The sequence below is a fragment of the Oncorhynchus kisutch genome, linkage group LG15 (assembly GCF_002021735.2).
Source record: "Oncorhynchus kisutch isolate 150728-3 linkage group LG15, Okis_V2, whole genome shotgun sequence".
Lineage (NCBI taxonomy): Eukaryota > Metazoa > Chordata > Actinopteri > Salmoniformes > Salmonidae > Oncorhynchus > Oncorhynchus kisutch.
The window spans coordinates 78,836,969-78,851,125 of NC_034188.2; the positions used below are offsets into that span (position 1 = coordinate 78,836,969).

General features: G+C 45.4%; 1 protein-coding gene across 1 annotated transcript; it reads right to left on the reverse strand.

Annotated features, from left to right (window-relative positions):
- Nucleotides 1-477: 477 nt before the first annotated feature.
- Nucleotides 478-1,407, reverse strand: LOC109906117 (low choriolytic enzyme-like). Its single transcript, XM_020503777.2, has one exon. The coding sequence runs from the start codon at nt 1,400-1,402 to the stop codon at nt 617-619; it is 786 nt and encodes a 261-aa protein (XP_020359366.1). The 5' UTR covers nt 1,403-1,407; the 3' UTR covers nt 478-616.
- Between the last annotated feature and the right edge of the window lie 12,750 nt (nt 1,408-14,157).

A 14,157-nucleotide genomic window follows, 5' to 3' on the forward strand; every position in this document is an offset into this window, starting at 1 on the left:
GCCAGTGGCCATGCGGTGTAGGCGTTGGTTAACCACACGACTGTAAGTATCATGATTCCTGTAGTCTCCCATATTTAGTGCTCAACTTGGGCAGGAACTCACCGGAACTGACTACCAGCACATCACATTTTCTTGCCTGTTCCTCTTATAGAATATTATCTCAAAAGTACTGCCCATGTTGTACTGTCATATTAATGCAGTTCATGTTCATGGAAGTATTGGAGCCTCTCCTCCCTCATCAACCCATCTCTCCAGGTGAACATCACACATCACACATCACATCATCACATCTGTCTTCATTAAAGACAGAAAAATATGAGGATCATTTTAAGATGGCTAGTTTTACAGGACTGAATGTTAGACCACTCCGCAGTTACAATTCTACTTAATAACACCAACCCTAAGAGCTGCAGTTAATAATTGCAGTACCCAATCAGATGGATTAATATCCTATTAATAAATATCAAACTCATGCACTTTTTACCATAATCATGCTTTATTATTACCAATGTGATTAAAAGGATAAACACAAACATACAATCCTCTGACAATAAAATACGTCAGCACATGACAGCATATCCAGCATCACACATTTTCAACAACGGCGCTCTTTCTCTTAGCATTGGTAGAGCTTGTTGACCCTCAGGACATCAATGTCGGACATGCCCTGTCTCTGTCCGATGGCCACAGATGGGTCTGGGATGGGAGTGATGGTTTCCTTTCCGTAGTCATTAGTGTAAGCGGTTCTATCATAGTGCATGACAGAGGAGTAGTCGTATGCAGTATTCAGGTTGTTGGTGTCCTGCTTCTGGAAGTTCTCGACGGCGTAGTTATAGATGTATTGCCAGTTGATCCTGATATACTGGTCACGGTCACTCCTGTTGTGCTCGTGGTGGAAGCCCAGGGAGTGAAGCAGCTCATGCTGGATGATACCATGTTGAACACAGCCAAACTGTGCAAGAGACAATGTCTGCCTGTCCCCAACAGTCCCCATGGTACCAAAACACCCGCCACTGCTCTGAATGTCCAGGTAGGCAGTCTGTGTCTTACGTGGAATGAAGCGGATGCAGGTCTTGCCATGGAAGTACTTCATGGCCGTCTCAATAGTCTCTACCTCCAAGCTGGAATATACAGCGCTGAGGATGTAAGGCACATACACCAAGCCGTCGGATGACTTCTTCCAGAGACAGCTGTACTGGCTGCTAAAGCACTTCATGGCGTTCCTGGTTCTAGGAGCCAGAATGTCTCCTTCCAGCAGCAGCTCATTGGTTCCGTTGTTGGACTCCAGGATCGCTGAAGTGATGGACACATGGTCCGGCTCATCATGGACCTCATTTCCACTGGCCTGCGATAGGCCCAGCAGCAGCAGCAGCAGCAGGCTAAGAGTGGGTCTGTGGGCCATCTTTCGTCAGAGTATGTAGTTACTTTGGATGGATGAGTCCTTGGCTTTACCTGTGGAGGATCCTAAAATATCTCCTTCACCAAAGCTTGATGCCAGTGTTCTGTCAGAGCTGAGTTTATATACAGCTGTCCAATAGGTGTGACTGTGTAGGATTAACGGTTGGGGATGATGCTCACTGTCTTGGAAAAACAACCAGAGGGAGTACTCCACAACCTAACCCACTGTTTCAACAATTCATCTGTGTGGGTCAAATTACATTACACTTCCTTGAGGTATACGTCGTCTCTATTACAACCACATATTCAGGATCGGATTCTACGATCATAATATTAACCATAAAGGGCATCAGATTACCTCACTGTCAGATCATAACATTAACCATATAGGGGATCAGATTACCTCACTGTCTGATCATAACAGTAACCATAAAGGGCATCAGATTAACTCACTGTCTGATCATAACATTAACCATGAGGGGGATAGAAAGTATCTGACCCTAGATCAGTGGTTCGGGACAAACTATATCGAGTCCATTCCTTTGGAACACATGTTTGGTTTACATTGGGTGTGACAAGCTTAACGAGATGAATCTCACTTAGTTGTGTTGTTTTAAAACAACCATTAGAGCCCAATTAGATGTTGGCCAGTTGGGACGCTATGTCCCACATATCCCAGAGAGATTAAAACAACCATTAGAGCCCAATTAGATGTTGGCCAGTTGGGACGCTACGTCCCACATATCCCAGAGAGATTAAAACAACCATTTCAGCCCAATTAGATGGCAGTATAGAATAATAGTCATTTGTGTAGCTCAAGCACTTTAAAATCTAATAACTGTCTCTCCAGAAAAACGTAATCCTCAGTGATGCTATGGTGCAAGCTGTGTATTGACTTTCCTAATGCTACGCATTTAGTAAGATTTAAAGCATATTAGCACACTATTTCCCACCCGTCACTTAACACACAACCTGATTAGAAGGCTCTGTGTGTGTAAATACTAGTGTGCTTGTGTGAGTGCATGTCTAGAAAAAGATTGCAGGAGAGTATGAGGGCGAATTCTCTAGTTGTGTTACTTGGCTACTGATGAAATAGTGTGACTGATGAATTTTGTTATGTTAACATCCTTAATAATTCACATGCAGTTATTTGAATTTGGGTGCCTATAGTGTATCATTCTGATCGGTGACAGAACCATACGCTGTACCCCGGGTCTCGGCCCGCCCTGTGCAACTGGGTCCTGGACTTTGACGGCACCCCCCAGGTGGTGAGGGTAGGAAACAACATCTCCACCCCGCTGATCCTCAACACTGGGGCCCCACAAGGGTGCATTCTCAGCAATCTCCTGTACTCCCTGTTCACACTTGACTGTGTGGCCATGCACGCCTCCAACTCAATCATCAAGTTTGCAGACAACACTACAGTGGTAGGCTTGATTACCAACAATGACAAGACGGCCTGCAGGGAGGAGTTGAGGGCCTTCAGAGTGTGGTGTCAGGAAAATAACCTCACACTCAACGTCAACAAAACAAAGGAGATGATCGTGGACAACAGGAAACAGCAGAGGGTTCACATGTTCACATAACACTTCTGCACAACAGTAATGAATCAAACTAGGGTGGACAAACTATTGTGACACGGGGTCAGGTAACAAAATGAAATGAAAACAAATTGAAACATTTCGGACATTTGAGTAGTCATTTTGTGTCAAAATCTATGAAACGAACAATAAGGTGGGGGGGGGGAAAACGTTTTTAAGCCCCCCTTTTTAAGCCAATTATTTTTGCTGATAAAGTAATCATTTTCAATGGGGAACTTATTATCAAATATAGATGAACTATCAGATGATTTCTTGTTTATTATGCAAAAATTATGTTAACCAATGTGTTGATTATTCATGATTCATGAACAGTAGCATGGAACAAGTCCAGTGGTTTGAGAAGGGGGAGTAGTTAGAGACAGGAAATTGTGTTGAGCCACGGGTTTGACTGTGTACAGGGATTTGAAAATACTCTAAAATGTGACAGCCAGCTCTGGGTTGGAGTAGAGCATCTTCATCGAGAGGAGAGAGGAAAGTGTAGGGATGAGGAAAAGAGACAAAGGATAAGCAGGGAGCAGAGGAGAGGACATGGAGGATATCGGAGCTCAGAGCCCTGTGCTGGAGAGCAGAAAGAGAATGGGGGAAAAGGAGGAAGAAAGAGAAGGGGGAAAGAGTAGGGAGAAAGATAAGGGGGAAAGAGGAGGGAGAAAGATAAGGGGGAAAGAGGAGGGAGAAAGATAAGGGGGAAAGAGGAGGGAGAAAGATAAGGGGGAAAGAGGAGGGAGAAAGAGAAGGGAGAACGAGGAGGGAGAGAGATAAGGGGGAAAGAGGAGGGAGAAAGATAAGGGGGAAAGAGGAGGGAGAAAGAGAAGGGAGAACGAGGAGGGAGAGAGATAAGGGGGAAAGAGGAGGGAGAAAGAGAAGGGAGAACGAGGAGGGAGAGAGATAAGGGGGAAAGAGGAGGGAGAAAGAGAAGGGGGAAAGAGGAGGGAGAAAGAGAAGGGGAAAGAGGAAGGAGAAAGATAAGGAGGAAAGAGGGGGAAGAAAGATAAGGGGGAAAGAGGACGGAGAAAGATAAGGGGGAAAGAGGAGGGAGAAAGAGGAGGAAGAAAGAGAAGGGGGAAAGAGGAGGGAGAAAGATAAGGGGGAAAGAGGAGGGAGAAAGATAAGGGGGAAAGAGGACGGAGAAAGAGGAGGAAGAAAGAGAAGGGGGAAAGAGGAGGGAGAAAGATAAGGGGGAAAGAGGAGGGAGAAAGATAAGGGGGAAAGAGGACGGAGAAAGAGGAGGAAGAAAGAGAAGGGGGAAAGAGGAGGGAGAAAGATAAGGGGGAAAGAGGAGGGAGAAAGAGAAGGGCGAAAGAGGGTGGGAGAAAGATAAGGGGGAAAGAGGAAGGAGAAAGATAAGGGGGAAAGAGGAAGGAGAAAGATAAAGGGGAAAGAGGAGGGAGAAAGATAAGGGGGAAAGAGGAGGGAGAAAGAGAAGGGGGAAAGAGGAGGGAGAAAGAAAAGGGGGAAAGAGGAAGGAGAAAGAGAAGGGGGAAAGAGGAAGGAGAAAGAGGAGGGAGAAAGAGGAGGGAGAACGAGGAGGGAGAAAGAAGAGGGAGAAAGAGAAGGGGGAAAGAGGAGGGAGAAAGATAAGGGGTAAAGAGGAGGGAGAAAGAGAAGGGAGAGAGATAAGGGGGAAAGAGGAGGAAGAAAGAGAAGGGGGAAAGAGGAGGGAGAAAGATAAGGGGGAAAGAGGAGGGAGAAAGATAAGGGGGAAAGAGGAAGGAGAAAGATAAGGGGGAAAGAGGAGGAAGAAAGATAAGGGGGAAAGAGGACGGAGAAAGAGAAGGGGGAAAGAGGAGGGAGAAAGAAAAGGGGGAAAGAGGAAGGAGAAAGAGAAGGGGGAAAGAGGAAGGAGAAAGAGGAGGGAGAAAGAGGAGGGAGAACGAGGAGGGAGAAAGAAGAGGGAGAAAGAGAAGGGGGAAAGAGGAGGGAGAAAGATAAGGGGTAAAGAGGAGGGAGAAAGAGAAGGGAGAGAGATAAGGGGGAAAGAGGAGGGAGAAAGAGAAGGGGGAAAGAGGAGGGAGAAAGATAAGGGGGAAAGAGGAGGGAGAAAGATAAGGGGGAAAGAGGAAGGAGAAAGATAAGGGGGAAAGAGGAGGAAGAAAGATAAGGGGGAAAGAGGACGGAGAAAGATAAGGGGGAAAGAGGAGGGAGAAAGAGGAGGAAGAAAGAGAAGGGGGAAAGAGGAGGGAGAAAGATAAGGGGGAAAGAGGAGGGAGAAAGATAAGGGGGAAAGAGGACGGAGAAAGAGGAGGAAGAAAGAGAAGGGGGAAAGAGGAGGGAGAAAGATAAGGGGGAAAGAGGAGGGAGAAAGATAAGGGGGAAAGAGGACGGAGAAAGAGGAGGAAGAAAGAGAAGGGGGAAAGAGGAGGGAGAAAGATAAGGGGGAAAGAGGAGGGAGAAAGAGAAGGGCGAAAGAGGAGGGAGAAAGATAAGGGGGAAAGAGGAAGGAGAAAGATAAGGGGGAAAGAGGAAGGAGAAAGATAAAGGGGAAAGAGGAGGGAGAAAGATAAGGGGGAAAGAGGAGGGAGAAAGAGAAGGGGGAAAGAGGAGGGAGAAAGAAAAGGGGGAAAGAGGAAGGAGAAAGAGAAGGGGGAAAGAGGAAGGAGAAAGAGGAGGGAGAAAGAGGAGGGAGAAAGAGGAGGGAGAAAGAAGAGGGAGAAAGAGAAGGGGGAAAGAGGAGGGAGAAAGATTAGGGGGAAAGAGGAGGGAGAAAGAGAAGGGGGAAAGAGGAAGGAGAAAGATAAGGGGGAAAGAGGAAGGAGAAAGATAAAGGGGAAAGAGGAGGGAGAAAGATAAGGGGGAAAGAGGAGGGAGAAAGAGAAGGGGGAAAGAGGAGGGAGAAAGAAAAGGGGGAAAGAGGAAGGAGAAAGAGAAGGGGGAAAGAGGAAGGAGAAAGAGGAGGGAGAAAGAGGAGGGAGAAAGAGGAGGGGAAAGAAGAGGGAGAAAGAGAAGGGGGAAAGAGGAGGGAGAAAGATAAGGGGTAAAGAGGAGGGAGAAAGAGAAGGGGGAAAGAGGAAGGAGAAAGATAAAGGGGAAAGAGGAGGGAGAAAGATAAGGGGGAAAGAGGAGGGAGAAAGAGAAGGGGGAAAGAGGAGGGAGAAAGAAAAGGGGGAAAGAGGAAGGAGAAAGAGGAGGGAGAAAGAGGAGGGAGAAAGAGGAGGGAGAAAGAAGAGGGAGAAAGAGAAGGGGGAAAGAGGAGGGAGAAAGATAAGGGGGAAAGAGGAGGGGGGAAGAGGAGGGAGAAAGAGAAGGGGGAAGGAAGAGGGAGAAAGAGAAGGGGGAAAGAGGAGGGAGAAAGATAATGGGTAAAGAGGAGGGAGAAAGATAAGGGGTAAAGAGGAGGGAGAAAGAGAAGGGGGGAAGAGGAGGAAGAAAGAAAAGGGGGAAAGAGGAAGGAGAAAGAGGAGGGAGAAAGAGGAGGGAGAAAGAGGAGGGAGAAAGAAGAGGGAGAAAGAAGAGGGAGAAAGAGAAGGGGGAAAGAGGAGGGAGAAAGATAAGGGGGAAAGGAGGAGGGGGAAAGAGGAGGGAGAAAGAGAAGGGGGAAAGAAGAGGGAGAAAGAGAAGGGGGAAAGAGGAGGGAGAAAGAGGAGGGAGAAAGAGAAGGGGGAAATAGGAGGGAGAAAGATAAGGGGTAAAGAGGAAGGAGAAAGATAAGGGGAAAGAGGAAGGAGAAAGAGAAGGGGGGAAAGAGGAGGGAGAAAGAGAAGGGGGAAAGAGGAGGGAGAAAGAGAAGGGGGAAAGAGGAGGGAGAAAGAGAAGGGGGAAAGAGGAGGGTGAGTGACAGGAGGGGAGTAGAGGAGAGGGACAGAAAAGCTGGCAGCAGTGCTTTAGACAGTGGAAGGAAACGCAGGCTGACAGGTAAACCCAGGAGGATTGACCGGCCTGCATCCAGCTGTCGGGTAGAGCTCATCTGGTACCACCAGAGCCCACTGCCACTCACACCACACGTACCCATGCACGTCAACCAGCCATGGGAAGAACAGGACAGGAGGAGTCCTGCATATGGCCATGCTGGTACATGTGTGCCCCAAGCACACACTAGGCTCTTCTAATGAGCAAATCATTATCATAATGCAGCGTGCAAGGACATGGGAGTGATTATCATCTGACACACAGTGGATGTGTTGCCATGCCTGTACCTTGTCCTCTTGTTGATGAAAAACGTTCCATCATTATGTCAGTTGCACCTTATTATTAGTGTGTCAATGAAGGTGGATTCTGTCTCAGGGGATGTAGTTATGTCTCTGTAGCAATGCATACATACTGGTAACATCATGTAGGTCTTTCCAAACACTCCCCACCATTACAGCATACTACACCACTATGGTTTACTGTTACACTGAGATACACCAGTTAGACTGCTGCCCTCTAGTGGTTTCTTTAGATCACAGATGGGACCAGAGATAGGACCAGCGTAACAATTCCGTGATAAGACAATTTAACCTTCACAGACAACTCGGCCTGGAGGACAGCAGGCGGGCGGTGACCCCTGGACAACAGGAGGGGAAAAAAGCATTGGGGATATTTCAAGAAATGTAATTAAGTGGTTATGAAATAGAATAGAGACAATGGATTTTCTTTGTCCCCCAAGAACAAGTTTACAGGCCCAAGAAAAACAGTTTGCCTGTCTGTGTATTGATCGAGGAGTGTATTGATCTGTTGCTAAGCTGTGTAAGTTTGTTTAAGTTGGATCTATGGAGTGTGAGCACAACTATCTTGTTCTGAAAAGCTAACACAGATGGTGATGGGGGGGCATGTCAATAAAAAAAATGGCGGGGGTTACACAATGATTTTCAAATGTTTCAAGTGTTGATGGGAATCAACTGATATAACAGCCTCCGCCAACAGGTGAGCTGATATTGAATCAAGTGTAACTGCAGGAACTAACAGCGTAAGAGCTGAACATTTCTCTCAACTGAGCGCAGAAAGACACAAAGTCTTGTACAGTACTATAGCGCTTGCTATTTCATTAGGTTAGGTTCTCAAAGGATTTGTGCCGTGGATACATAGCCGTAATGAAAGCATTATCCTTTACAGGGGTGCAACTTTCACTGGGGATGGTGGGGACATTACACCTCCACATTCTGAAATTGCATTTATGTCACCCCCAGTTTTATCATTGTGCTTTGATACAAAAGACAGCATCGATGTTTGGTGGTAGGTCAGGTAGGCTGTTTGGTGGTAGGTCAGGTAGGCTGTTTGGAGGTAGGTCAGGTAGGCTGTTTGGTGGTAGGTCAGGTAGGCTGTTTGGAGGTAGGTCAGGTAGGCTGTTTGGTGGTAGGTCAGGTAGGCTGTTTGGTGGTAGGTCAGGTAGGTCAGGTAGGCTGTTTGGTGGTAGGTCAGGTAGGTCAGGTAGGCTGTTTGGTGGTAGGTCAGGTAGGCTGTTTGGAGGTAGGTCAGGTAGGCTGTTTGGTGGTAGGTCAGGTAGGCTGTTTGGTGGTAGGTCAGGTAGGTCAGGTAGGCTGTTTGGTGGTAGGTCAGGAAGGCTGTTTGGTGGTAGTTCAGGTAGGCTGTTTGGTGGTAGGTCAGGTAGGCTGTTTGGTGGTAGGTCAGGTAGGCTGTTTGGTGGTAGGTCAGGTAGGCTGTTTGGTGGTAGGTCAGGTAGCGTGTTTGGTGGTAGGTCAGGTAGCTGTTTGGTGGTAGGTCAGGTAGGCTGTTTGGTGGTAGGTCAGGTAGGCTGTTTGGAGGTAGGTCAGGTAGGCTGTTTGGAGGTAGGTCAGGTAGGCTGTTTGGAGGTAGGTCAGGTAGGCTGTTTAGTGGTAAGGCAGGTAGGCTGTTTGGTGGTAGGTCAGGTAGGCTGTTTGGTGGTAGGTCAGGTAGGCTGTTCGGTGGTAGGTCAGGTAGGCTGTTTGGTGGTAGGCCAGGTAGGCTGTTTGGTGGTAGGTCAGGTAGGCTGTTCGGTGGTAGGTCAGGTAGGCTGTTCGGTGGTATTACCCAGCTGGAATTAGGACCATGTGAACAGAGGCAGCGGTTGTCTGTGTGTGTTGTGCTTTTTCTCCAAGTTGTAAAAGCAATCATAGCAGAAACTGGCTACTTTTTATTTCACTGATGTAGCTGGCAAGGTAACTGCTTTTTGATGAAAAGTTCCCTGAATTAGGTCAGTTAGGATCACCACTTTATTTTAAGAATGTGTAATGTCAAAATAATAGTAGAGAGAATGATTTATTTCAGCTTTTATTACTTTCATCACATTCCCAGTGGGTCAGACATTTACATACACTCAATTAGTATTTGGTAGCATTGCCTTTTAATTGTTCAACTTGGGTCAAACATTTCGGGTAGCCTTCCACAAGCTTCCCATAATAAGCTGAGCGAAATTTGGCCCATTACTCCTGACAGAGCTGGAGTAACTGAGCCAGGGTTTCAGGCCTCTTTGCTCGCACACGCTTTTTCACTTCTGCCCACAAATCCTGGTCAGGGCTTTGTGATGGCCACTCCAATACCTTGACTTTGTTGACCTTAGGCCATTTTGCCACAACTTTGGAAGTATGGGGTCATTGTCTGTTTGGAAGACCCATTTGCGACCAAGCTTTAAATTCCTGACTGATGTCTTGAGATGTTGCTTCAATATATTCACATAATTTTCCTCCCTCATGAAGCCATCTATTTTGTGAAGTGCACCAGTCTCTCCTGCAGCAAAGCGCCTCCACAACATGATGCTGACACCCCTGTGCTTCACGGTCGTGATGGTGATCTTCGGCTTGCAAGCCTCCCCCTTTTTCCTCCAAACATAACGTTGGCCACAGGACATTTCTCCAAAAAGTACGATCTTTATCCCCATGTGCAGTTGCAAACCTATCTTTTTTTTTGGTCTGGGCTTTTTTTAATGGAGGTTTTGGAGCAGAGGCTTCTTCCTTGCTGAGCGGCATTTCAGGTTATGTCGATATAGGACACGTTTTACTGTGGATATAGATATACTTTTCTACCTGTTTCCTCCAGCATCTTCACAAGGTAATTTGCTGTTGTTCTGGGATTGATTTTCGCACCAAAGTACGTTAATCTCTAGGAGATAGAACACGTCTCCTTCCTGAGCGGTATGACGGCTGCGCGGTCTGTCGTGGAAGAATCAGAATTTGTTGGTAACATATGTAAGATGTTTTATATTCATCAAATGTGTGTAAATGACTTCTCATCAAGAATGTTATTTTTGTATAATTCTGTGGCAGGGTTGCAGTATCTGTTCTATGTCAGACTAAGTTGCATGGGCCGCAGAGAGGGGAGAGGTCAAAGTATCATCATGTGTAAACATATCTTTTGCTCCACTGTGTGTGTGCCAGTTCACTCCCTACTTTTCCCATGGAGGATGGCAGTGTCTGGAATCATTCTATCCTCTCCGTGAGTTTGTCCAGGATTGGTTGTATTTAGAGTTGGTTGTATCTAAATAACAATTTGATATATGCCTGTTGATATTGAGGGTTGGTTTATGGTTCTGGGGTTTGAGAAAGGAGACAAAGCTGAACGATGAATTATGCCGATGCTGTCTTATCCTGTGTGTGTCTTTGCTATAAAGGACCTCATTTGAAATGTGGAAGGGTCTCTCAGAGAATTCATGGTTAGACACTAAATTGCCTGAGAGTCACAGGATTGTGATAGAGCTCATATAATTAAAGATGGACTTTGATAACTAACTCTGACTTGTGTGTGTGGTTTGCTCCCATGATTTGGTAAATAGGGGAAATTTCCACGACAGGTCCCATGGTGTTTTTTTCTTGCGTACTATTGTTTGTACAGATGAACGTGGTGCCTTCAGGAGTTTGGAAATTGCTCCCAAGGATGAACCAGACTTGTGGAGGTCTACAATTTTTTTCTGAGGTCTTGGCTGAGTTTGAAGGTAGGCCATGAAATACATCCACAGGTACACCTCCAATTGACTCCAATTGACTCATTTTCTGGAATTTCCCAAGCTGTTTAAAGGCACAGTGAACTTAATGTATATAAACTTCTGACCCACTGGAATTGTGATACAGTGAATTATAAGGGAAATCATTTGTCTGTAAACAATTACTTGTGTCATGCACAAAGTAGATGTCCTAACCGACTTGATAAAGCTATAGTTTGTTAACAAGACATTTGTGGAGTGGTTTACATACCTAAGTGTATGTCAACTTCCGACTTCAACTGTAGTCCCCCATTTTAGGGGAGCAAAAGCATTGGGACAAATTCACTTGTACAGTGCCTTGCGAAAGTATTTACCCCCTTGCCATTTTCCTATTTTGTTGCATTACAACCCGTATTATAAATTTAGTCCAACACAAAATAGTCCAAATTGGTGAAGTGAAATGAAAAAAAGTTATTTTTTCGAAAAATTATTTGATTTCTTTTACGGAAAAGTGGTGAGTGCATATGTATTCACCTCCTTTGCTATGAAGCACCTAAATAAGATCTGGTGCAACCAATTACCTTCAGAAGTCGCATAATTACTTAATAAAGTTCACCTGAAATCTAAGTGTCTCAGTATATATACACCTGTTCTGGAAGGCCCCAGAGTCTGCTACATCACTAAGCTGTCACGCCCTGGCCTTAGTATTCTTTGTTTTCTTTATTATTTTGGTTAGGTCAGGGTGTGACATGGGGGATTTATGTGTTTTGTCTAGTCTAGGGGTTTTGTATGTTTATGGGGGGTTTCTGGTCTAGGTGTTTATGTCTATGGTTGCCTAGATTGGTTCTCAATTAGAGGCAGGTGTTTATCGTTGTCTCTGATTGGGAACCATATTTAGGCAGCCATGTTCTTTGGGTATTTTGTGGGTGGTTGTCTTCTGTCTTTGTACCAGATAGGACTGTTTCGGTTTTCACATTTGTTATTTTGTAGTGTTCTCAGGTATGGTCTTTATTAAACATGTTGAACTCTAACCACACTGCATTTTGGTCCTCCTCTCCTTCAGCGGAAGAAAGCTGTTACATAAGCAAGGGGCACCACCATTTATTAATGTGCTGATGATCGCCTGCTAATTCCATCAGCTAATGTGCTGTGACACAGTCCACAGATCTTCTACACTGCCTGATCCAACTCAGTGGGAGCAGTGAGGGTAGAACATCCAGTCCTCCGGTTCAATCTTCAGTCACTGAAGAAGTCTAGATCTGGGTTAAATGTGTTATTCTAGTATGCCCGTGTGGGTGTCTCCATAGGGGATGGAGACTCTTGATTGCCTCTTTAAACCAATATTAAGCATTTGATTAATCCTGAGCTGTCAGTATTCTTCTGTCATATCTTTGCAAAATGGAGAATCAAGTTTTAGAACCTAATATGGGATTGAATAAATATTGGTCCTTTAATGTTCAAAATATGCTAAATAAATCCACTAAAGGTACAATGATATTCCAGAAAAAGGGTGCTAAAATCTGATTTTGACATATCTATCTGAATTGCTGAGACAGAGGATTGATAGTTTATTATGAAACACCAGCTGGGAGACTTGACCTGTTGGTCAGAAAGCATCCCCTGAAGGGAAGACAGTTGGACATGTAATTAGCTAACTAATGAGCAATGAAAACAGATGCTTTTCTAAGCAGTTCTGTACACACTGAGGCACACTCGGTCACTGAGGAATCTGTCAGAAAACTTCCAGGGCAATTGTTCAGAAAACTTTTACATAGTCAACTTTTTGGAGCAGGTTTAGCTCTGTGTTGAATTCAGGAAGCCTACAGATACTAGCTTAAGTCTTTGGCAGATAGCATGTAACACATTGTGGATGTGACTGCTGTGTTCCACAATACCTTAACTCAGGCCTTTATATTGACTTTACATAGTTATTCCACAGTGAGTCACAGTGTAGCATGGAGAACAATTGTTGTTTCACTCTCTCTTGGTGTGTGTGTTTCATTCAGTAACATCCTCTGTGCTCTGCTCTTGTTGGGCTGCATGTCTGATACAAGTCCAAATCAAATCAAATCAAATGTTATTTGTCACATACACATGGTTAGCAGATGTTAATGCGAGTGTAGCGAAATGCTTGTGCTTCTAGTTCCGACAATGCAGTAATAACGAACAAGTAATCTAACTAACAATTCCAAAAACTACTGTCTTATACACAGTGTAAGGGGATAAAGAATATGTACATAAGGATATATGAATGAGTGATGGTACAGAGCAGCATAGGCAAGATACAGTAGATGATATCGCGTACAGTATATACATATGAGATGAGTATGTAAACCAAGTGGCATAGTTAAAGTGGCTAGTGATACATGTATTACATAAGGATGCAGTCGATGATATAGAGTACAGTATATACGTATGCATATGAGCTGAATAATGTAGGGTAAGTAACATTATATAAGGTAGCATTGTTTAAAGTGGCTAGTGATATATTTACATCATTTCCCATCAATTCCCATTATTAAAGTGGCTGGAGTAGAGTCAGTGTCATTGACAGTGTGTTGGCAGTAGCCACTCAATGTTAGTGGTGGCTGTTTAACAGTCTGATGGCCTTGAGATAGAAGCTGTTTTTCAGTCTCTCGGTCCCAGCTTTGATGCACCTGTACTGACCTTGCCTTCTGGATGACAGCGGGGTGAACAGGCAGTGGCTCGGGTGGTTGATGTCCTTGATGATCTTTATGGCCTTCCTGTAGCATCGGGTGGTGTAGGTGTCCTGTAGGGCAGGTAGTTTGCCCCCTGTGATGCGTTGTGCAGACCTCACTACCCTCTGGAGAGCCTTACGGTTGAGGGCGGTGCAGTTGCCATACCAGGCAGTGATACAGCCTGCCAGGATGCTCTCGATTGTGCATCTGTAGAAGTTTGTGAGTGCTTTTGGTGACAAGCCAAATTTCTTCAGCCTCCTGAGGTTGAAGAGGCGCTGCTGCGCCTTCCTCACGATGCTGTCTGTGTGAGTGGACCAATTCAGTTTGTCCGTGATGTGTATGCCGAGGAACTTAAAACTTGCTACCCTCTCCACTACTGTTCCATCGATGTGGATGGGGGGGTGTTCCCTCTGCTGTTTCCTGAAGTCCACAATCATCTCCTTAGTTTTGTTGACGTTGAGTGTGAGGTTATTTTCCTGACACCACACTCCGAGGGCCCTCACCTCCTCCCTGTAGGCCGTCTCGTCGTTGTTGGTCAAGCCTACCACTGTTGTGTCGTCCGCAAACTTGATGATTGAGTTAGAGGCGTGCGTGGCCACGCAGTCGTGGGTGAACAGGGAGTACAGGAGAGGGCTCAGAACGCACCCTT

Excerpts from the sequence above, each read along its gene's own strand:
- LOC109906117 (XM_020503777.2), bottom strand. The coding sequence starts at position 1,402 with ATGGCCCACAGACCCACTCTTAGCCTGCTGCTGCTGCTGCTGCTGGGC.